This window comes from Aotus nancymaae, unplaced genomic scaffold (assembly GCF_030222135.1).
Source record: "Aotus nancymaae isolate 86718 unplaced genomic scaffold, 86718_ANA_hifiasm-v0.15.2.pri h1tg000020l, whole genome shotgun sequence".
Lineage (NCBI taxonomy): Eukaryota > Metazoa > Chordata > Mammalia > Primates > Aotidae > Aotus > Aotus nancymaae.
In genome coordinates this window covers 11,308,534-11,334,228 of record NW_026988432.1, presented here as the reverse complement: position 1 = coordinate 11,334,228, position 25,695 = coordinate 11,308,534, and the positions used below count along the sequence as shown (strand labels likewise).

At 31.6% G+C, this 25,695-nt stretch overlaps 1 protein-coding gene across 3 annotated transcripts in view; it reads right to left on the bottom strand.

Moving 5' to 3' along the window:
• CDH19 (cadherin 19) overlaps positions 1-25,695 on the bottom strand; it is an 88,216-nt gene that overhangs the window by 25,977 nt on the left and 36,544 nt on the right. For all 3 annotated transcript variants that reach the window (XM_064379038.1, XM_064379039.1, XM_064379040.1), the window contains exons 5-9: positions 23,015-23,179; positions 17,627-17,811; positions 15,982-16,235; positions 7,569-7,690; positions 2,653-2,774 (exon numbers count right to left, since the gene is read on the bottom strand). In XM_064379038.1, coding sequence (XP_064235108.1) covers positions 2,653-2,774; positions 7,569-7,690; positions 15,982-16,235; positions 17,627-17,811; positions 23,015-23,179 — 848 coding nt within the window. The remainder of the gene's footprint in view (positions 1-2,652; positions 2,775-7,568; positions 7,691-15,981; positions 16,236-17,626; positions 17,812-23,014; positions 23,180-25,695) is intronic.

The window sequence follows — 25,695 nt, the reverse complement described above, 5'->3', positions numbered from 1 at the left end:
CTTCAATGACTATATGGGTCTGTAGACACTTCTATAAATCTAAGATACATTATGGTAACTTAGTGACATGGTGGTTTTGAATGCCTGGAATATTGTCAAGATAGTTGTCTTAAACATTTTCATGATATTTCATCATCCGAGGAATTGTTTTATTACTGCTCATAAGTTTTTTTGAAATACATATTTAAAAGACATGTAACTTAAAAATTTGTGTGACGAAAGTTTGTGTGAAGAATGACAATAATGAAATAAATCTTCACTATTCATCTATTTTGGTATGAATAAAAAATACTACTTACTCTTTTGAACTATATCCATATGATTAGTGTTGTCGTATTTTTTACTTTTTTATATTTACAAAAAATGTAAAATTTATTTTCCAGGTTGCATGTGAAATATATTTTTTCTGAAAGCATATGAATTGAGTACTTTTTATATTATAATCACTATATGTGCATACATATGTAACTATGGAATCAAATCACTAAGAATCCCTGCTGTCATAAATCTAGTAACTTATTGAGGAAAATGCAAAAATATTAAACAGAACTTTGTTCGGGTAAAATAGTTACCATATGGGACATTTACAGAAATAGATGCATAGAGGATGAAATAAATTATGCTTACTTTTTAAACAAGTTTAAAAATAGTCTATCTAATCAATGGATAATCTAACTACATTTATATTGTATTTATATGTATACTTCATATGTACACGAAATGAATGAAATAATTTACTATACTAGTTGTACTCAAAATATAAAATATAATCATATGCTAATCATACTCAAAATACAAAATATAATAATAATAAATATAAACCATAATTTTACTTATAATTCTAGAAATGTTTCATCCAATATGTAAATTTAATATATATTCATTAGAAAATTATAAGATACATCATTTCAAAAATTATTTGTATTTTAAGAAAGCTGATGTGCCACATTTAAAGTATCATTTATTAGATTTACATGTTATTATTTAAATTTGCTTGTTATATTTGTCAATATGTCTAAGTAACCAGATATGTTTGAAATGCTTGGGAACATCAGATATGTCGAATTTCTAATTACATAATAGACTTATGGTATCAAGTTTGAAGAAAAATATCTAAGCCTAATTTCTGCTGGAGCCATGGGTCCCAGTTTATGTGCATTCTGCTTTTGTGATCTCTTCTACCCTATACTGTATGTCCATACAATTCTAAAATAGTTCAATTTTGGTTCTAGGGAAACTGCAGCACAGTAGAGAACTTTTTATATCCACCTTTTCTTTCCCCAAATCCTTGGGTTCTAACCAATTAGGAATGAGTGCTTTAATTTTTCAAAGTCATTTGTATGTTTATAACAATTCTATTACTATTTTCAAAATATTTTAGGATATATTTATAGGCAAGATTTGATCATTATTTCCAGTGAAAACATTAAAAAAAAACCACATAGCTTAATGAAATTCACAATCATTTCAAGAACTATTGACTATTTTCACTATGTTGCAGTTTAATAATCAGTAACAGTTAAGATATACCTATTTCTTAAGATATGCCTATTTGCTAGCATAGCAGGAAATTGAAGATCAAATATAACTTTGGCTACTACCATTTATTTATAGAAAAATGTAATTTCTGCTTTTGTAAAATCCAAATGGTCCCTGAGTAGCTTTGTTGATAAATTGAAGGCTACTTAGAATAATTGAGTTGATAGCGTCTGTATACTTATTTAGTACTATGAACACTAGACTGTAAAATTTTTGACATTAGTCGCCATTTTTTTAAAGAAAACCAATGGTGTTTAATAATCTTTTATGTACTCTAAGAAACCTGATAATTATGTTAGTTTATTATATACTGGAACTGAGAAGTACATAAATAACATTCTAATTTAAATATCAAATTTTACAAATAAAAAAGTGAGCAGCAGATAAGAAAGTGTGGGAAATAAATTGTGAAGTAATGATAATGTATTTCGAAATGAGTATGTTCTTGTGTGTACATATCTAGTAATTCATATAAAACTGAGTTTTATATGTGTTGCTATATCTGATGTAGTGATTAAAGACTACGAAAAAACATTGTAGCATATTTTCCCTCCATATATTTATATTTATATCTCATTTTACCATATCTGAAGGAGGAGTAAGAAAAAAAAAAGAAACTTAAATGTGATTATTTAAACTACACAATCAAAAGTTTTTTCTTTATTATATTGGCAAAGTAAAAATGAACTACTGAATAATAAATATACTATAAAGGCAAACTACTGAATCACTATTGTTAGCAGATTTTCTAAAACATTTGAAGAATTGTAAAGTAGAAAACTTGAAATTTGCATGTTTTTAAAAATTGAAACAAAATATTATCATATGGAGCTCACAACATAAAAGCATGTAATTAATATAAATAGACTAAAGTTACTTTTCTTGATGTTTCAAAATAAGATGAATGCATGACAAAATTATTATATATTATGAAGTTTAATATATATAATTTGCACTTACTGAATATAATATAGAATTACAATAAGTATATAAATTGTAAATATTAAATATGTTAATAATTAATATATAAAATATTATAAAATACATGAAGTAATTACATATTTTGAGACAATGATATTTGTTTCGATTTTGTAATTTATAATGAGTCCTTACCTGACCAGAGCCTGCATTTTCACAAACATAAGTCTCATAGTATTGAGAGAACTCAGGAGCATGATCATTGATATTGAGAACTTGCACATACACAGGGATTGAAGAGATCTGTTCTATATTGTCTGCAATTTGAATATATACAATTTAACAACTTATTATATTATATTTTTATAATAACATATTTTTATGTATTATATATATTTAACATTATATACAATTTTAAAATTTAAAATATTTTAATACTGTTTTTAGAAGACAAGTCATTAAAATTACATTAGAGGCTATGTGGTCTATTTTTATTTTACTTGAAAAAAGCTATCTGAGGACAGGATATCTATATAATTCACATATTTATCAACAATACAGCCTAGAAAAAAAATTCTGTGCTCAGTATATCCAAACCAAGCAATATTTATTGGGGGCATTTTACCTGCCATGGGCTGTAATAGGTGATGAGAAAAAGTAGTAAAAAGATATGTGTACGGATAGCTTGCAAGAGTCCAGGAACTATTTAAAGTTTTGTATTAATTCATTTCATCTTGATCAACACATGGATTATTATCCTCCCCAATTTTACTGATGAAAACATTGATAAACCATTTAGCTTAAAAAAGTACAGTTAAATTACTTGTGTAAGATTATAGCTGCAGTGCTGTAACAAAAATAGCAATCAATTCTGTGAACCACTGAAATTTAGAGTGTAGCTTTTAAAAACAAAGAATTAAAAATCTATATTTTAAAGTAAAATAGTTATAATAAAATATATGTAAAGTTTCTATATAAACATTGAGTTGTGAAGATTTTCTAAGTAAGCTAGGAAATCCAAAAAACATAATGAAAGAATATTGTGGTTAAAACATTTAAATCTTTCAAATTGATATAAAAAAGACATTTCAGAAAAAAAATGTGTAAACTAGAAATTCACAGGAGAGAAAATTCAATTTATCTTATAGCAGACTTTCTCACTGCCATTACTATTAATATTTTAGACTGGATGATCCTTAGTTGTGGAGGATTCTCCTGTGGATTGTAGGATGCTTAGTGGCGTCCCTGACCTCTATTCCCCAATTGTCTGCAGCATCCCTCCCACTCAGTGTGCCAATCCAAACTGTGTTTAGACATTGTCAGTGTGCCCTGGTCGACGTTGGGGCAGAAGTGTTGGGCCAAATGGCCTGCAGTTGACACATTGTACTATCATGATGTTCACACAGCCTCTCACCACAGGTAAGAAGAATGGTGATTTAGTCCATGCCATTTGTATCATATGTGATAAAACAGTACCCAGTAATGGCAGAATCCTGAAAAATAACAGCATAAACCAACTCTAGTAATGGATAATGAAATGTAAACTACTTATATCTGTGACCCAATCTGTTAAAATTAAGCTAAAGTCTAAGGTATAAGTATACGAGAAAATGATCCAATTAAATACATTCCAGAGTTATTTGCATGGCATCCAAATTATTATAAACAACTCAAATGTACAACAGAAAAGAGTTGGGGAAAATAAATTACAACTGAACTATGACATTATGTGGATTTATTAAAAATGTGTGAATCTAGCCAAGCATCGTGACTCGCTCCTCTAAATTCCACACTTTGGAAGGCCAAGGCAGGAGGATCACTTGAGCTGAGGAGTTCAAGAGCAGCCTGAGCAACATAGTGAGACCTCGCCTTTACTAAAAATCCAAAAAATTAGCTGTGTGTGGTAGTGTACATTGTAGTCTCAGTTACTTGGGAGGCTGAGGTGGGAGAATTGCTTGAGCAGGGGGTTGTGGCCACAGTAGTGGTCAACTCCTTAACCTCAGGTGATCCACCCACATCGGCCTCCCAAAAGGGTATGGGGCATTGATTCTTTACTTTGTCTATGTGTTTTTATTTAAAATATATGTGCTATTTGTAATGGTAATTTGAAAGAACAATACAAATTAAAAATTAGAGACCTGATTCTCCTTGTTGAAAACAAGGGAAATTTTTTCAGAGCCTTCATAAACACACACACACACACACACACACACAGAAAAAGCATTGTAGTTGTAAGTTCTTTGTCTCTTTGAAGTGTATGGAAATCTTTTAAAAGTTCAATAAGTTTGTTGCAAGTTTTGGCATCCAGGATTGCATTTCTCAAGTAATGGTGACCATCTCTTTGAAATGTAATCTTCAAGGTATACAGTATCCCTATAGCCTAGATTTGTGGAAGGATAGGAAACGAATTTTAGCAACCATCTTGTTCTAAGTTGTGGAACTACCTCTTGTCATCAAGAAAGGAAAAGTTAAGTTGTCCTTTGGATAAAACCAATTAGCAAACGAAGGTGGTCACTTGAACTATCCAGTGAATGTAGAATGAATTCTATGCGACAAATGGTGTTAGTCTTCATAGTTGAACGTCTAGATAACATTTAACTTGAGACATGTATATAATGGATTGTACCTGCTTGACTACATAAAAAGGTGAGATTTCTTTCCATCTTGGCAATCTCTTCTATTTCCTATAATGCACTTCACATTGTGTTTTAATGCTTTCCAGTAATAAAATTTTTCTCTCTGTTCTACCTTTGTGGAGAGGTTTTCTGGGCTGGGATGAGATTTTGCTTGTAATTTTATTTTCCCAACAATAATAGTTCCAATTAAGATAGAAATTGTAACTTTCAATAAATGAAAATTGAATTTGTAAAATTTATTACACACACACACACATCCATGCCTTTTAGGAAATACAGAAATCATTAGTATTTATCATTTTGAGACTCTTCTCTATTGTGTGACATTTAGGTTGAAAATAGATTAACGGAACATTTGAAAATAAAAAGATATTTCTAACGATTTCAAGAAGAAATTAATCAGAAAATTAAAGTTTATATTGTTATAGTTTTTACACATATATCATCATAGAATATTTTTGCTTAAATAAGTTGTATAATGTAATTCACTTGTAAATAAACTGAAGGAAAATTAATGAGAAATTCATTTAAAGTTTTTATCTTTGTGTTACTAAACTTTGCTTGAAATTAAGTTCAAATTAAATCTTTGGTATTACTGTACAATATATATATAAAACTCACAGCTGCACTTTAAAGAGTTGGTAGTTTTATTCATTTAGCTGGCATACTGATAAATAGCATTGTACTTAACTTAGGAAGCTTTCCAGAAAAGAGACTATGCACAATGGACTTCATTTACTGGAAAAAAAATGTTAAAATGGAACATCTCTTTCCTATAATCAGTATAATTGCTATGGTGAAAGCTTTTCAAGGTAGTTAACAAATGGAGCTAGGTGCTTTTTAAAACAGTTTTATGTAATGCCGTTTTCCGCTGGTCAGGTTGTTTGTTTATATTGCTATTGAAGCTTAAAAGGTCAAACCTAATTATTTTTGGTTCAGTATTGATTTCATGGTAGTAAAAAAATGGCACTTACACGTATTTTTCCCATATAGATATAAAATAGGATTAATGATGTAGAATTTTTTTAAATATTAGAGAAAGAAAAAAAATGAAAATTTGTTCCAGTGTTAAAAAAGCTCGTTCCAACCAGTTTTTCCTTAAAATTAAAAAAAAAAAATGTTCTCAGAAATATACAATGAATAAAAGCTGCATTTAAAAAATAAAATAAAATAAAATAAAATAAAACTTTGTGTTTTCTGACCTGAGAAGCCTTGACATTTCCTCTGTGGCAACAGACATTTATTCCATTGTAACATTTGCTTTCTTTTACTGTTTAGTTAAATGGAACATTAAAAACCCAGATTCAAGTTCTCCTACAGTGTTTCTGTAGAACTTTTTATTTTACCGCAAAAAATATGCGCAGATGCTTTTCACTCCACCATATCACCTGCCATCTGTCTAATAAACTAAGGAAAAGTGAGATAGATGCTTCCCACTTTAACAAAGAGTGAAGAAAGGGAACACGATTATTAAAATTCTACGTGAAATCAGCTATAAGAAAAGACACATTTGAGAATATTTTATACTCACAATTTTAATACTTTAACAATTCTAAATCTATTGACTAATGGAAATGATTTAGATATTTTCTATTATATCTATGTCTTTAAGCTTTAATCAATATAATTGAATAAATAACTGATTCATACATTCAAGGACAATATCTAAGTGTTAATTCAGAATAATTCTTATCTATTTTTACAACCTGAAAATGAAATCATCTGCCTAAATAAACAAACAGAATTTCAGGTGATTTTCATTTATGCTTTGTGGTTTTCTCAATTTATTTTTGTATTTAAGTTATTTACTGTTATAATTAGAAAACAGTTTAGAAGATATATGGTGGTAAGTATATAGATAAGCTGGAATAGTAGTAATAAGCAGACATTAATAAGACTAGTTTATTAAGAATACTATTGTTAATGTGTGTATTAAAACACACAAATACACACATTCACATTGAATGTCATTTAAATAATTCGAACAACATCTTAAGGTAGCCTTGTTCCCATCTGTAGAGATTATGTGATTGTGTCAGTTTGCTATGAATGATGGTTTCCAGCTTCATCCATGTCCTACAAAGGACATGAATTCATCCTTTTATATGGCTGCATAGTATTCCATGGTGTATATGTGCCACATTTTCGCAAACACCCCATGTTCTCACGCATAAGTGGATGTTGAACAATGAGAACACATGGACACAGGGAAGGGAACATCACACACTGGGGCCTGTCAGGGAGTGGGGAACTAGAGGAGGGATAGCAGGGGGTGGGAAGATTGGGGAGGGATAACATTAGGAGAAACACCTAATGCAGATGATGGGGGGATGAATGTAGCAAAACCACCATGGCTCCTGTATGCCTATATAACAAACCTGTGTGATCTGCATGTGTACCCCAGAACTTAAAGTGTAATAATGATGAAAAAAGAAATATGGCAAACAACTGTATTGGATCCAAATGAGTACTTACATTTTTCTGTGGCTGTAATACTTAGGTTGTACCAGGCACTGATCTCCCGATCCAGTGGGTTAGTTGTAGTGATTGTGCCATTGTCATCAATACTGAACATTTTGCTTCTAGCAATAGAATACCTGAACCCAAAGGAAAGTATTCCTTAATGTTTTTATTATATCTATATAACAGTGTTACATAATACTCCTTAAGCAGTAAGATGTCTTAATAAGACATATATGCTCTACACAGTCAATATATAATACTGACACTTTTTAAAATAGTATATTCCTGTATTTAAGATTCAACTCAGTAGGGACAGAAAAAAAACATAAAATGACTTTAGATTTAAATTGATGAATGCTAAATCTAAACACACATCACTCATTCTCATGTCAAAAAAGAATGTTAATAGATTAATGACTTGCTTTAAAAATGGCAAAAGCCATTTGCGAAATGAAGAGAAATACAAATAAGTGGGGGTAAAAATTAATGATTTTGAATCTTTTTTTTCTATGGAGCAAACTAAAATATATCTTCAGCCTTGACTAGTACTGATCTCTTTCCTACACCACAGGTGTTGCTGCTAATCTGTTCATTTTACTGGAATTACTTGACTTGATATATAACAACTGCTTTGGTTATGTTCTATATAATATATGTTTTATTATATATTATACATGTTTATATTTAATATATAATACATGTTTTATTATATATTATACACATATGTTTATATGTATGTAATATATCACATCATATGTATTTATGATATATTACCTTTATTTTTACATATAAAAATACATATCTGTTATATATATACATATAAAACAAAAGTAAAATATAGGAGTTCTAATGTGCTTATAGATTGATTATGCATGGAAGAAAGCCAGGTTACAATGTTCCTCCATAAAAAAAAAGTACTGAAAAATGATCTCCAACTCCAAAATGAAAGAAACCTTTGAAATACTCTGCATGTCTCATCTACATGGAAATAATTAATAATAAAAATTAAAGAGGAGTAATAACTAGGGTTCAATAATGGTTTCTCATTGAATGTGTATTCCTGAAGACTTTGATAAGATATCAATGAAGTTTACCATAATGATGTGGCAAAGATGAGAATACTTTAATTTTGAATTCAAAAGTTTCCAAAAATATTATACTACTTTGTAACTTGCTGTTCAGATAAGGATTCAATAGAAATTACAAAGAACTAAGCTTTAGAGGAGTTCAGTTTTAACTGTACTCCATTTAAAATATTTATAAGTATTTTCCCCAAATATCCACAGCGGTTGCATTTCACACATAATACAGTTGTTAGCAAAATTATACAGTGTTTTAACAGTTGCTATTTTGAATTAAACATCTAATCCTATTTCTGTAAAATGTTATTGTACATAAAGCCTATTTAAAGTTTGATAGGAAGTTGCAGTCTTTAATAGTTTAGTAAGCATCTGTTAGAATTTAGTAAGAAGAACCACAATAACAATAAATTGGTTCAGGTCCCATTAATAAATTAAAACATAAATAAACATATATGTAGTTCTCTAGAAAGAGTGACTAGAGTAGAAAGCTATATAAGCAGTGATATGTAATATATAGTATATTTCTTAACCCTTTTAAAACCACAAATTCTCATTATGTAAATTTTTTCCCTACTCCACCTTCACTGGACAAAATTTCTTTGACTTTGAGGTAGGTTTTACTTAAATTTTACATATATGTAAAATACATATACATATTTTGTCCTTGCACTCCATTTTTAAAACTTGGGAGACAAACATCAGAAAATTCATAAATAGGTAAACACTGACTTACTTAGATATGTACCATCATCACTTCAGCAAAATTTAAAATTTGGAATTTTCCCACTAATCCAATTAAAAACATACTTTGAAATAATTTGGGACTTACATAAATGTTGCAAAAATAGCACACGGCATTTCTACATGCTCTTCACTCAGCTTTTCCTAATGTTAAAATCTTATACAAAATCTTAATCTTATTAATAAATTAATTGCTATAATGTAATTAACCAAACTGCAAGCTATAGTTGGATTTTACTGCTTTTTTCATTCATATTCTTTTACTTTTAAAATCCAATCTAGAGTCCAATATTGCCTTTCATTTTCCTGTGTCCTTAGTCTCCTCCACAATTCCTCAATGTTCTTGTCTCTCAAGACCTTAATGCTATTGAATAATACTGGTCAATTATTTTACAGTATGTCTCTCAGTTTGGATTTGTCTGATGCTTTCTCATGATTAGATGAAGGTTACATATTTTTGGCAGGAATATCACAGACGTGATATACTTTCTTAGGCTATCATATCAGGGGCTCATCATGTTAATCATATCTCATTAATGGTGATATTAACCTTGAGCACTTGATTAGGTGATGATGGCCCCATTTCTCTAGGTTAAAGTTGGGGTAGTAATGTTAACAATAACTACGGCTTTGGTGGCTAAAGACAATTTATTATTCATTTACTTCTTCTATACTTAATCACAATAGTTATGTAAGAAAAAAATATCCCTTTATTTATTTATATCAGTATTAACTCATATTTTTTTTCTAATGTGTAAGAAACCCCAAACTCATTCTATAAACCAAATATTGTTACATATGAGTTCCTTACATATTTACTACAACTTTGGACTTTTGGAGTAATTTCAGTATGTTTCCTGGGCCCTTATAACACACCTTCATCCTTCCATTTATTTTTGAATACTTTATTTCTGGAACCACAAGAGACTCCAGGATAATCTTGTGTTTTCCTTACAACAGCTCTGGATTCCAGTTATCAGATGAATTGCAGTATTTTTGATTCAAGAATAATATCAGAAAGCAAGATGTAGGTGTTAAGAGTTCCCATTGCTTCTTCTTGTGTTTCATTGTTTTTTAGGTCCTTTGAGCAGATATCAACAGGAGATATATGTATGTATGCCCATGCATACAAACACATCTATATTTATTTCCGTATCATTCCTTCTGTCGATACATATATTAAGAAGGCATTAGTGCATAAGATTTTAATCCAGTGCAACACCTCCATGTAACTCTTTTCTCATTTTCTTATTTGTAACCATTTCCTTTGACAATAATGAATTTTACTCTCATTATCTACAGTATATATACTTATGTGTTCAATCCCAGTATGCATGTAGAGTAGCACTGCAATCACTAAACGGGACCCATATAAAAAATGCATTCAGTACGTAGAGTATATTTCTCCTGAATAGCCATTTTATTGTCTCTAGAAAAATTTAGAATTAAAAAACTCTTTGCCAAAATGACTTATTTTGTATTTTCCTAATTCCCCTCCTTTTGATTATGTTATTTGTTCATAATATAACAAAGTTCATTTGCAATAGTTTGCCTTCCATTTTATAAATATTTCCAAAGTTTTGTTTAATTATTTTCCAGAGTTTACAGTAATTAATATTTTACTCTATGTCGTGGAGAATCCTGTGAACTTGGACCAATGAATAGTCATGTGTTTACCATCACGTAAAGCCACAGAACAATTTTATCACCCTGCTTTTCTTTTTCATATCTTTTTAGTTTAGGTACCACAGGCTTTACTTATTTTTGTTTGTTTATTTGCTTTTTAAATCCATTCACCTATTGAAGATATTTGAGTCAATTCCAATTTTTGGAGATCATGTGTAAAGCTGCCATAAATGCCTACATACAGGTTTTCATGTCAAAATAAGTGAATATGTTTTCTATGCCTGCTACAACAAAACACCACAAGCTGGGCGGCTGAAAACAACACATTAATATTTTTAGATTTCTCAAAATGGAAGTGTCAACAGTGCCATGCTTCCCTTGAAATCTGTAGGGGTGAATCCTTCCTGGTTCCAGCTTCCAGTGATTTCTGACAGTCCTTGCTAGTCCTCTGCTTAGAGACGCATCGCTCTGATCTCTGCTTTGGTTGTCACCTGGTGGTCTTCTCCCAGAGTCTGCCTTCTTATTAGAACATCAGTCATTTTGGATTAAGGACATACGTGCTCAGGTATGATCCTATCTTAACTATTTACCTCCACAATAACTCTGCTTCTCAGCAAGGCCACATGCAGGGGTACCGGATGTTAGGACTCAACATGTCTCTTTGAGACACAATTCAACCCAAAACACAAAGTTTTCTTCTTTCCTGGGTAAATGCTTGGCAGTAGGATTGCTGGGTGTTATGGTTAGTTTATGTTTAATTTATAATAATCTTGTATCTTTCTACCTTGATAAACTCACTTATTACTGGGCATTTTTGTGAATTTCATGAAATTATCTTGGTAAACAAATCATCTGCAAATAAAGGAAACTACATTATTTCTCTCCAGCTTGTATATTTTTATTTCTTTTTCTTGCTTATTGCATGGCCAGAACTTCTAATATTATAGATTTGGACTGGTGAAAGAATACATTCCTACCTTGTTTCCAGTCTTAGGGAAAATGCACATAATATTCCATAATTAAGTATATATTAGCTGCACTTTTTTGCAGATACTCTGTATCTGTTTAAGAATCTTCCCTTCTATTCATATGGTGCTGATAGTTTTTATCATGAATTAATTTTGAAGATTGTCAATTTTTTTGTCTATTGAGAAGATATATGGCTTTTAAAATAAATCTGTCAATATGGTCATTTATAGAAAATATTTTAATATATAGATGTATCCTTGCATTCCTGGGTGCACTCCAGTTGATAGGGATATACCGTCCTTTTCACAAATAGCTGGAGTTACTGTTATTTGTAAATAATTTTCATATTTGTTTATAAGGAACATTGACCTGTAGTTTTGTTTGTAATATATGGTAGAATTTATCAGTGGCATCAATTTTTACTGGAACTGCTCTTTGTTTTTGTAAAGGTTTTCAACAGACTTTTTGGTGATATATATGTGCTTGTGTGTATGCATGTGCTTGTGTACATATTTATGTGGTTGTACATATATGGTTGTTTGTAAATACATATATATGTGTGTGCATGCTAAGGTTATTTATCTTTCAATATAAATTTTGGTGGATTCTCTCAAGAACTTCATCTGAATGTATAGACATAGAATTGTTCAAAGTAGTTCCTATAATCTTTTTTAGTGTCTGTGGGATCAATATGTATCCTCCCTCTTTCACCTCTGCTAATAGTAATTTTTGTCTTATCTCTCTCCTTCTGTTTGCCCCTTGGTCTTTCTCAATAGAGATTAATGAATTTTAGCAAAATTGTAAAAGAATCTGCTATTGATTTCATTATATTTATCCATTGCTTTCAATTTCACTGCTTGTGATCTAATTGTTTTTATTTCTATTTTTTTTTCTGCTTGCTTTGGGTTTTATTTGTTCTTTTTTTTCTAATAAAAAGAATACACCATCTTTCTCATATTTACAAATTATTTCAAAATTTGACTTTAGGCTTAATTTAAAAGGAAACTTCAATAATGTCCAAAAAGTAAATCATGCCCATTGATAGCAAAAGAGTAATCCCTATATCTGAAGTCCAGAAAAATAAGGCAATTTTCTTAGTCATCCAAAATACTCTTAAAAATTACCATAGACTGGTAGCTTATAAACAACTGATATTTATTTGTTACATTTCTGGAGGCTGAAAGCATGAGATTACGATGCCAGCATGATTGGCTTCTGACGAGGGCCCTCTTTCAGCTGCAGACACCTGACTTCTATGTCCTCACAGGCAGAAAGAGGCTGAGAGAGCTATTTGGGTTCCCCTGTGTAAGGGTACTGATCCTATTCATTAGGGCTCCACCCTTATAACTTCATTCCTATAGAATCCACTTTCTTCTGCCCACCTTCTAATACCATTTCATTGGGATTTAGGATATCAAATATGGGGCTCTCCTTCTAATACCATTTCATTGGCATTTAGATTTCAAATATGAATTTTGAGGGATATAAACATTTAGTCCCTGAGATAATACCTGAAATAATACACGGTCTTAGAGATAAAATAGAAATTTTAAGAATAATTTCTTATGAAGGTCTTAATTATTTTATGGTAGTAATTTTATTACAGTTGGTTTTGCACTCTTTTAATTTTTACCATGGTAGGCTCCTTAAAACAATTCTATCACCTCACTTTCAAGTCTAAATATTACATTATTCCATCATTTATGTGCCCCATTTTTTTAAATTGACATATGGTTTGTTATTAGAATTCATATCAAGGTAGATCTTACCCCTCAAGCTTTTCTGACTTCAGTTACAGCAAGAATATTTTGTTAAACCAGTTTATTTTATCCTCTCCAAGATTTGATGAAACTGAGTTTGGGAATTTCCATGCTTTACAGAAACAGCAGGTGATTCTTACTCAGTAGGAAAAACTAATATGAGTTTAATGAATTGGGATTAATTTACAATGTTTAATATGTGTTAGTGTTTCTCCCAAAACAATGAAACATCCCTAAGGCTAAAATGCAATGTCCTAATATTTCTTTTCGTTTTTATAGCTCTTACTATGCAGTGAGTATTAAGGAAGAGATACTATCAAATTAAAACTCAAATTGAAATCATTTGCATTTTATGTTCAAACATTTTGAGGATTTTTTGCTTACAAAGGAAAACAGAGATAAACAAAGGAAACCAAAAAGAAATCTCCAGAAATGTGCTGAACTGGATAGTTTCATCTGCATCTGATATTGTTTTTATGATCAATTTTGAATGTTTGTTAAATCAAACTATATCATATGGAAAAATCATCAACAATATCAACAACAAAAACTGCTGTATCCTTTGTGATCACGACATGTGTGAAAAGCAATATTATTTAAAAGCCACTTTGAAATGAAATAACATCTGTCAGATCATTAAAACGTATTTCTTTGATGGATACAAGTTATTTTAAAAAGTAATAATTTCCAGTATACAAGTGGAAATTATTAACGAAAATATTTCTATGCTGAAGTAAGTAGACACCAATGGTTATACTAAAAACATGAAACCTCTTAATATTTGGTTGCACCTTACAGTTTTCTTCATATATGTGGTATTTTCACATGTAGTAAGCATGCAATTCTTCATTGTATATTATTGTGCTTTAAAATGTATGCGGTGGTATTATCTATACTTCACAAGTATCATAAACCATAATTTATTTACTTACATTTCTAAAATTAATATTGTCCAGTACTTTATTATAAATAATAACATATTGAACATCTTAGTCATCAAAGCATTTTTCAAAATTCCATATTAATGTTCCGAGAAGAACAATTAATAGATATATAGATATATTTTTAAAGTAAATAATTGATACACACTTATGCAATCACTAAAATCTCTATGACTAATTAAGAACTATATATGTATCTCAGAAGTCAACATTTTATAAACAGGAACTATAATGGAAAAGCGGGAACATTTCTTCGTATCAAAAATTAAATTGAGTTTTTAATTTGCTATGTCAAGGCTTTCACAAAGCTAAGCAGTAGCCAGCATTTTAATTAGTACATGAAGGTTTATGGAAAATAGGTGAGTAAGAAAAGATGTTGGAAAAAAAAAAGTTACATAACAGTTTTTTTTTTTTAATATCCAAGGAGACTATAGCTCAAACACTAAAGCAAAAACAAAACAAAAAAAAGAAAATAAATTATAACATAGTGACTGAAAATAACAGACTATTTTACTAGATGGCAAGTACTTGTTTAATTGTAACACAAGATTAGATTTCTAACCCTTTGAACTCTTTAAGTGGTAAAACAGGTCTCCAACCCCTAAGCCATGAACTGCTACCTATCCATGGCCTGTTGGGAACCTGACGGCACAGCAGGAGATGAGGACAGGCCAGCCAGCTTTACTGTCTGAGCTCCACCTCCTCTCAGATCAGCGGCAGCATTGGATTCTCATAGGAGCGCAAATCCTGTTGTGAACTGTGGATGTGAGGGATCTAGGTTGAGAGCTCCTTATGGGAATCCAATGCCAGATGATCTGAGGCAGAACCGCTTCATTCTTAAACCATTCCCCTTCACCCCACCAACCGTGGAAAAAATTGTCTTCCACTGAACTGGTTCCTGGTGGCAGAAAGGTTGTGAAGGACAACTATAAAAGCTTTCTCAATTTTTGAATATCATTTCAAGTAAATAGTATTTAAATAAACCACATTTTGATCAGCTGTGTTTCAGCTCTTATTGGGGATTTAAAAACAATTTTTTTTTCTCTTACCTCCTTTCAGTGCAATACATGGCACTGAATTTTAATTGGTAATTGCCTCTTTCTTGCACATGTTTGAAATCACTAATTTTACTGCATCTTAACCAACATTGATGTTCCTTATTTTAATTTTAAATTGTTACAAATTAATTATGATGTACAGAAATATAGATACAGCTATAACCTTGTTTAAATTTACATGCAATTTTATTTTTAATCTAATTCATGTTTATTTATTTGTTAATGCAAAAGTGACCTTACAGACATACCTGATAGGAGACTTCCTATTATCTGGGTCTGTGGCAGACACTATGCCTACAAATGATCCATGTGGGTTTTCTTCAAAAACTTCCAATATGTAATACGGAAGGTGGAAAAGGGGAGGCTCATCAACATCTTCCACCTGGATCCTAATAAAAGTGGTGGAAGCTTCAGTGTGGTATTCCATGAGCTGCTCATCAACATGATGGTTTTTAACTTTTGCTCTAATACCATAGTGGTTCTTGTGCTCAAAATCCACTTTCTGTGAAGAAATACAGTGTACACAGAAGAAATGCCTTTAGTAACCGAAGGTATTACTTAGAAAAAAGGAAGGGCTAATATCCAGAATCTACAAAGAACTTAAACAAATTTACAAGAAAAAACAATCCCATCAAAAAGTGGGCAAAGGATATGAACAGACACTTCTAAAAAGGAGACATTTATGCAGTCAACAAACATATGAAAAGAAGCTCATCATCACTGCTCATTAGAGAAATGAAAATCCAAACCACAATGAGATACCATCTCATGCCAGTTAGAATAGTGATCATTAAAAATTCTATAGACAACAGATGCTGGAGAGGACGTGGAGAAATAGGAATGCTTTTACACTGTTGGTGGGAGTGTAAATTAGTTCAACCATTGTGGAAGACAGTGTGGTGATTCCCAAGGATCTAGAACTAGAAATACCATTTGACCCAACAATCCCATTACTAGGTATATACCCAAAGGATTATAAATCATTCTATTATAAAGACATCTGCACAAGTATGTTTATTGTGGCATTGTTCACAGTAGCAAAGACTTGGAACCAACCCAAATGCCCATCAATAATATACTGGATAAAGAAAATGTGGTACATCTACACCATGGAATACTATGCAGCCATAAAAAAAGGATGAGTTAATGTCCTTTGCTGGGACATGGATGAAGCTGGAAACCGTCATTCTCAACAAACTAACACAAGAACAGGAGACGAAAGACCCCATCTTCTCACTCATAAGTGGGAGTTGAACAATGAGAACACATGGACACTGGGAGGGGAACATCACACACTGGGGCCTGTCAGGGAGTTGGGGACTAGGAGAGGAATAGCATTAGGAGAAATACCTAATGTAGATGACAGGATGATGGATGCAGCAAGCCACCATGACATGTGTATAACTATGTAACAAACCTGTATGTTCTGTGCATGTACCCCAGAACTTCAAGTATAATAGAAAAAAGAAAAAAGATTTTACCTGTTAAATTCAGTGTCAGGGGACTTTCAGTTAGGTTTTACTTTTTATATCCATGGATTTCTCTGATATAATTGTTAATAATACATAAAAAGTCTGTATGTATATTGTCACCTATTTTCATTTAGGAATACAATTATACTTTTGAGGGCAGAAACATCTAATGAAACTGAGAATGAATTTCCAAGTAGTTAAGATATTTTCCAAAGAGTTTTCTTTTATTTGAATTAAAAATGTCCTGCATGTAATTCCAGAAGCCCTGTAATAACTACCTCATCTCTAAAGTCCTTTCCTCCAAAAAGCATAAATTACAGGATCTCATTTCAATTATTTAATGAGATTAACCAGCTATACAAAATATGACTTGTTTTAATTTTACACTATTCTGCAAGATGAATAATTTTAACGTGTCTACCTTTTTTAATATAACTATTCCTTCTTGAGTTTCATTATTAGTAACGATGTCAAATGTCTGTGAATCATCCTCTTCAATGCTGTACTCCATTTCTGCATTCTCTCCTATGTCATTATCATATGCCATGATTGTTCCTATGGAAGTCCCAGTAGGTGCAGATTCAGAGACACTCAGGCGGTATAAACCTTTAAAAACAAAATGTAAAATATTTTGGATAAATATTTAGCATAGGAAACTTTCAATTACAGCATTCTTTATTTATGATCTGTAAGGAATCCCATATCTACCTTTTCCAGTTACTTGTTCTTAATCTTTCTTTTTTCCCTTCCTTCTTTCCTTCCTTCCTTCCTTCCTTCCTTCCTTCCTTCCTTCCTTCCTTCCTCTCTCTCTCTCTCTGCTCCCATATATAATCTCTCCTATTTTTTGAAACATAAACATTTTTTAATATCCTATTTGATCATCTATCATCATCTCTCAAATATATCTTAGGAAAGCCTGTCACCAATATTATTTCCATTTACATGAATATCTCCTCAATATTCATGTTTTATTTTTTGTTGTAAGCTTGAAGCATCATAAATTAAATTTGACAGAAATAATTTGCATTTTTTTTTCTTTAACATCCCTGATACTTGAAGTTACTGATAAATACACATGCAGAGTAAAGGTGGGAGAGTCTGAATGCAAATAGTTTCGTTCCAAGAACAATAGTTTGATTTTGAGGGTCTGAGCCCGCATTATATTAGCATTAGAGGAAATGCAAAGAAAGATAGATTGAAAAGAGCTGGTAAATGAATGTAGTACAAAAAACATTTTGTAGTCAAAGGTGACCTAATTGATTTGGTCATGAGAAAATAATTGCAGCTGTATTTAAAATACATCAATATAACTACAAATTACTGGGCATTTTTCTTTATTTTTCAGGACTAACTTGCATAAAACTGATATAGAACTATAGTATTTTTAAATTATTATTTACAATTGCATTTTCATCCATGTCAATATATGACATTATTTATGTCAAATGGCATCAGCAAACATACAATATTTTAAGGAATGAAACTTCTTAAAATTCTAAAAAAGAAGCATATATAATGCAATTCTTCTTTAAAGGGATTGGTTCCTTTAGACGCATAGAGGAGGCAGTCACTTCACAGATTCAGTTGAGACTTTACTTTTTAAGTGGAATAAATGTTACTTTTTCAATGCTAATATTTTACTTCTTTTTTAGAGCAGAAGTAGAAGTTTGACTATTAGTAGTGCTTTTTACATTGTAGAAAAATTAAAAGAATTATTTATGTTATTGCAAAAATTAAAAATCACTAGGACCTTAATCTGGAGAAAACAATGACATTGCCATGAATGTGACAGTGGATGGTTCATACTTAAATGTTATTGAGTTTATATCAAACTACTGTCCTTCAAAATGAAAAGGGATGGAAATATTTTCCTCAGTCAATACTTTGTCTATACAATTTTCCATTCTTTCAAAAATTATTTTTTGAACACAATTTTTACAAGACCCTGTTCTAGAGGCTGGGGTTATAACAGGTGATAATACATATAAAAGCTGCTACCATCAGCTCATATTTTTGATGATAAAACACATGATAAATAAGACACTGATATATACGAAGGTAGTATTCTGGGGGAATAATTTAAAATTTATGATAAGATGTAAAATATTCACTGTAGATGTAACTTTTGGATAAGAATTGAAGCAAGGAAATGAATATCTGGGGAAATATCATTTCAAGAAGAGGAAAAGCCAGCGGGTCTGGAATGTTCTGGGAACAGAGTGGAGGCTAATTGCCTGGTGTTGGCTTCTTAGTAAGCAAACGGGCAGATAGAAACACTAAGGTTTCAAGAGGTAATGGGACAGGGCTGGACCATGGCAGACTACTCAGACCTTTACACCCTTTGGGTGATACTAAACCTAAGGACTGACTTCTCTGAGTAATATGATCAAACTTGCATTTTAACAAGATTACAAGGCTGTGCTGAAAATAAACTAAAGGAGAACAATGGCGTAAGCAGAGAGTCTAGATGAGAGCCTATTGCACAGAGATAAAATAAGATGGTGGTGAGAGCCAAGGTGGTAGGGATGGATTTGGTGAGAAGTGTTCATATCTTGGATATTTTCTTAGGCTGAGACAACATCTGCAGGGAATTAAATTATCACTCTGAGAAAAAGAAAAGTCGAAGTAGCTTCAAACCTTTAAGCAAAGAAGGAAGAGGGTGTGTGTGTATGTGTGTGTTGTGTGTATGTGTATTTGCTCACAGAATATTGAAAGTCAGAAACTATCAGGATTGTGGAGGTTATCAATTCAGGCTGGGTGAAAATTATAGGTGAACTTGGTATGGCCACCATAATCTGAGCGGGATCATTAATTCTTCACAACAGTGCTGTTTGAATAGAATAAGAAAAGTTTTGGCTTGAACAATATGAAATCTGGATGTGTAAGTACCTGAGGTTGGAAAATCTGTAGGAAGAGGGAGTTCAGAGGAGGGGGCAGCTGAAATCAGGAGCTTGGTTAAATGTATATTAGATTTTAAATGTGAAGATGCTGAGTAGACAGATTTACTTTACCCCGGTGAAACTCACCGGAGAAATTCAGTCAGGAGATATATATTTAGAGGTTGTCAGCACAGAGGTGGTATGTAAAGCCATGTGTCTGGATAAGATCATAAAGGATGACTATAGAAAGGAAGAAAGACAACATCAAAGGCTTGGCTCACAAATATTCCAAAGTATAAAGTATATAGAGAAGAAGAAGAAAAGGCAAGGACTGAAAACACAGGGACTAGTAAGATAGAAGAAAATGCTAATGAGAATGGAATGTTAAGGTTTTCAAGGAGAGGTTGATCAATTACGTCAAATTCTTCCAAGAAATCAAGTGTCATCCTAACTTTCTATCAAGGTTATTGATAGAAATGATCAGATTAGTTTGGTCAAGTATTGTGGATGCAACTCATATGAAGTAAGTTCTGAGAGTTTTGAGGTCGTTAATTTAAAACAATATGTGTTAATAACATTTTTAAGAAATTTTCTCTAAAGAGAAAGGAAAAATACAAAGCATCTTTAGCTGAGTATGGAAGTGAAGTCAAGAAAGTGTTTTTGTATTGTTTTGTTTAGGATGTGAGAAAAAACAATAATAAACATGTTTGGATGCTGATAGGTATGAACCAGCAGAGGAAGCTGTTAACACAAGGGAGAGGGATGTTTGAGAGATGCCTTTAACTGGGAGGGTAGGGAGTGTTGCCCATAACAGAGGGCATAGGTATTGAGTATTTAAATTGAGAGGAGGGTAATGGGATTCCCACAAGGGAAAACCGGGTGTACAAGAGTAAGGAGGCCAGTATCAGGTCCACCCACACTTGTATTTGAATGAAATTATTAATAGTAATATCATCAACTCATATGCAGATTTGGTTAACAAAGATAATTTTTAAACAATTTTAAATTTTCTAACTTATTCAAAATATTTTAATATTAACGTCTTGAAAAATCAGAGGGAAATTGAGAAATGTAGTAGAAGCTTCAGGACATTTTATTGCAACAAGTTTCTTTGGGAATCTTCCTGCCTTCCAGAGCCTTCTACTTGTCTTTCATCATCATCTGCATAAAATTTGGACCCAATTTTTTAATAAACCCAGCCACTATTTCTCAGACATTAGATGCCAATTATTTTATAAAGTTCTGAGTATTTCACATTTAACTTGACATTCTCCCCTTGCCTTTAGAGGCCATATTAATGTTGTGGACACAGTCCTATACATCATATATTATACTACATGAAGAGAAATGAAAGTACAAACTCTGCTCCCTTTGCCTACAGTCCATCCACAGAGGAACTGTTTTCTCAACCCATATAACAGTGATAATTTTTTAATATGACAAAAATTAAAATTGTGAGATAGAGCAGAAATAAAAAAATGAGATTTGTAGTATTTATGGAAAAATCAAAACATCTGATAACCTTGCATATGTTGGCTAAACTGAGTAGCATCTGTATTATTTAGGTGTGTGCATTTGTGTGTGCACACACAGACACATTAACAGATATTATCAGGTCTGTAAATTCAATGAATGGTAAATTCAGGGTTTAAAAGCAAATTTGTAGGGTGCCAACTTCCTGTGCTTGTTCATGGACTCATCTACCAGAAGGTAGTCAGTGAAAGTAACATTTCACTTGGACCATTAAAAATGACATGATTTCACCTGACTTTGAGGGATGGGGCAAGGTACAGAAAACGATGAGGAAAAAAGTAATCAAAAGATAGTTTTGTTTCTGTCTATAAACAGTCAATATCTAAGAAATCATGCTATAGTATAATTTTTTATTGGCTTTCTTTGTTCCATGCTAATTAAATTTTCTTCCTAGCATGATAATTACTCATGCTTTCTGGAAGTACTTATAAATGTATTTCTGTAGCTAAAACAGAATACCTTGAAAAATAAATTTCCTAGAAAAGAAATTCCTCCAATAATTCCGTAAGAAATTTTTTATGAAGCATACCATGTGCTTATATTTAGCTTGTAGTAATTACTTAAATTTTTAGAGCAGGTGTGGCCTATTCAGGCTACAAAGTAAAAATAAATACAGATAGTCGTTTTAAATGATTACCTACAGTTTGCAGAAGTACCCCGCAAAGGTATCTGTGTCTGAATTCTGCTGAACCCATAAATATGTTACCTAAAGTGGCAAAAGGGAATTAAGGTCACAGATAGAATTCAGGTTGCTAGTTAGCTGACCTTGACATGGGAACATTTTTCTGCTTATCCAACTGGGTTCAGTCTAATTACACGAATGCTGAAAAGTGGAAGAGGCAAATGTGTGGGTTAGAGAGTTGTCAGTCTGCAAAGTATGTGGCACTTCTAGCTGCTTCTGGAATGTGTAGGCTAAATCAAGAACCATAAATAAAAACAAACTCTCACACACACACACACACAAAAGAACCATAAAGAGACCTTTAGAAATTAAGGATGTTTCCCACCTTACAGTCATCAAGAAAACAGAGACCTCAATTATACAAAACATAAACTGAATTCCCTTAAATAAACTAGGAGATGAATACTCCCCTAGAACCTACAGCAAGAAACACCTCCCTGAATCCTTTGATCATAACCCAATGAGACTCCATAATGTATTTGTTTTAAGTCATGAAGTTTGTGGCAATTTATTACAGCAGCAATGGAAAACTAACACATTGTTATTTCATTTGTATTTTGACTTTTTAACATGAATTAAAATAATCATCCTGGAACAATCGACACATTTAGTTTACACAATTCTAGTGCTTTTAGAATGTAAACTCTAAGATCCACTTATATTTAACACACGCGAATTTATATTGTAATGAAGATTTAGAATGTTTTTTACTTACTTTCTTTAAAAATAGGCTTATTGTCATTAACATCTGAAAGTTTAATCAATACACTCGTTGTGCCAGACAATGCTCCTGGCTGACCAATCATATCCTTGGCTTGAATGATTACCCAATACTCGTCTTGCAGTTCTCTATCCATTTTAGAAGATATTCTTATGACTCCTTTAAAAATGTAATAAAATTCCAATTATTTCATTATTAATCATGATAAATTTCTAGTTAATCTCCTAACCATTGCACTATACATTATTTTGCTGTATGTTGAACCACTAAAATGTGCCAGAGACTGCCCTGGAGAAAAATAATAACAATACATTAAACATCAACACTGCCTAGAGTCTACAGTGACCATCACAATACTAAGAACACTGGTAGGCCTTAATAAAATGCATGTTAAGGTAATCCACAGGTAGAAAAGAAGAATGTCTTGTTTTTCACTTTAACTTATTTTCTGCTATCTTCTCTAACATAATATCAGCTTGCTACAATTAGCTTTCTCCCTGAAACTCTGAAGTTAGTGTATTATTGATAAATGTGTAAATTACAATACCAAATTTATGAAATAAATATTATGCCCTCATTACTTTAAAGTCTACTTAGAATTATGAGATCTGAAGAAGACCCAGTTGTTGACCCACAGTTATTATATATATATATAAAATATATAAAAATATAATATATTCAAACTCAAAATAATTAATGATAAATATTCCAATAAATGCTTAACAACTATAAAATTATTTGATATAAACTAATTAACAATCACTGAAAAGAACCTAAGACAATCTTAAGACAGGTTTATAGGACAGGGCTTAACATTTCTGAAGATTTGGGGAATACACACAAAAAATAGATAACTACCAATACCCAAATATATCAAGGACAAAATATTCATTAAAAAATATGATTTCATGAACATAAAGATGGAAACAGTAGATACTCAGGACTACTACAGAGGGGAAGTGGGGAGAGATAGTTGAAAAACAGATCATTAGTACCCCAAACCTCAGCATCACACAATTTACCCATGCAACAAACTTGCAGGTGTACTCCCTAAGCCTAAAATAAAAGTAAATAAAAAATACAATGAACTTGTGAAAAAAAATAGCCATATGTTATGAGTATAAAATGCACACCTGATTTCAAGACTGAGAACAAAAAATGTGAAGTATCTCCATAGTTTTGTATTGACTATTTGTTGCAATGGTAGTATTTTTGATATATTGGATTAAATTTAATGCAATATAACTTTTTTAAAACTTGTTATATGTAATTTTCTAAAAGATAGTCCATAACATGAGGGAATTTGAGTTGTGAACTAAAGTCTTTCACAAATTCAATCAATTATTTGAATCCCAATGGAAATCATTGAGTATGTTGTGCAAGTGCCACTAGCATCTCCCTGTATGTGATTCAAGGGAGAGGTAAATAGGAGTCTTTCTTCCCCATTTACTGCACCTGCTTCACTTTCATCTTTTCCTCTCAGCCTTTAGACTATGTAAAGGATAGGTATTTCTGGATCTTATGCACTTCAAAACTTATTCCTTCAGTGATTTGATCCATGCTTGTCCATACCAACTCTTCTCTGGCAATGTAAGTAATAGTTTCAGCCAACCTACTCAGTATATTTTAAAAAATCAGTGTGCAGGGTAAGGGCTAGGGGTGGAGAGAAAGCATGGTCAGAAAGGTCCGGTATGACTCAGAATGTGTTTATACTCTATACACCTCCCTTTCTTCTTTCTTCTGTGTTTCTCAACAGTGGAGTCTAGTTAGTGTAATCAACTCTTTCCCACCCCAGGAATTTCCCTAATTCCTCCCATGCCCTGGAGTCATCTTCCACTCTCTCCTCCTTGCCTACAGGCTCAGCTAATCATTCTGGTTTCAGGGTGCTTTGCCTTGAACACACAATATAAAGTCAGCATCACTTTTTTTCTCCAACTGAAACTTTTTGGTTTTACTTCATAATTACCAACAGTGGAATGTATGTGTTCATTACCATTCACATTTAATATCTATCTGTAAGTTCCAAAAAGGAAGAGTCCATGATTATGTTTTGTTTTTGTTACTATTACGTATTATTTTAAATTTTGCAACGTTGTACTTTTATAAATCTAGTAAGTTGTATAGCACTTGGTACATATTCAGCTTTTCTAGACCAAAATGTATGAGGGAATTAAAGCCTAATGTTTTGAGGCATCCATTGTGCATCTGGAAGAATAAAGGCTATATGCCATTCTTGAAATAATTAAGAACATAGTCACTCAAATAATATTTTTTAGAATCTGATTCTCTCAAGAAATCTTAATTGAAAAAGGCTGAGACATTCAGTAATTGCTGAATGAATGAATAAGAAATGTTTAAAGATCCAGCACAATGCTTTAGTTCTTTGAAGGTTTTAATGTAAGCTGGAAATAATATTTTTTATTGTATTAAAAACCATAGAATTTTAGTTCTTTGGTACTTATCATGTTACTGGGTCATTAGTTATATGCTTTTTTTCTTTTTATCAGCAGAGACTATAAGCTCCAAAAGGAAAAAAAAATTATGTGGGCATAATTTTGTTTTAAACACAACAATTAATATTTAATAAATTAGGGTCATACGACTATTTAAAATAAAAGAGAAAAAATCTGTTTTCTGTTTATTTTATATTCAATTGATTAATACAAATTTGTAAA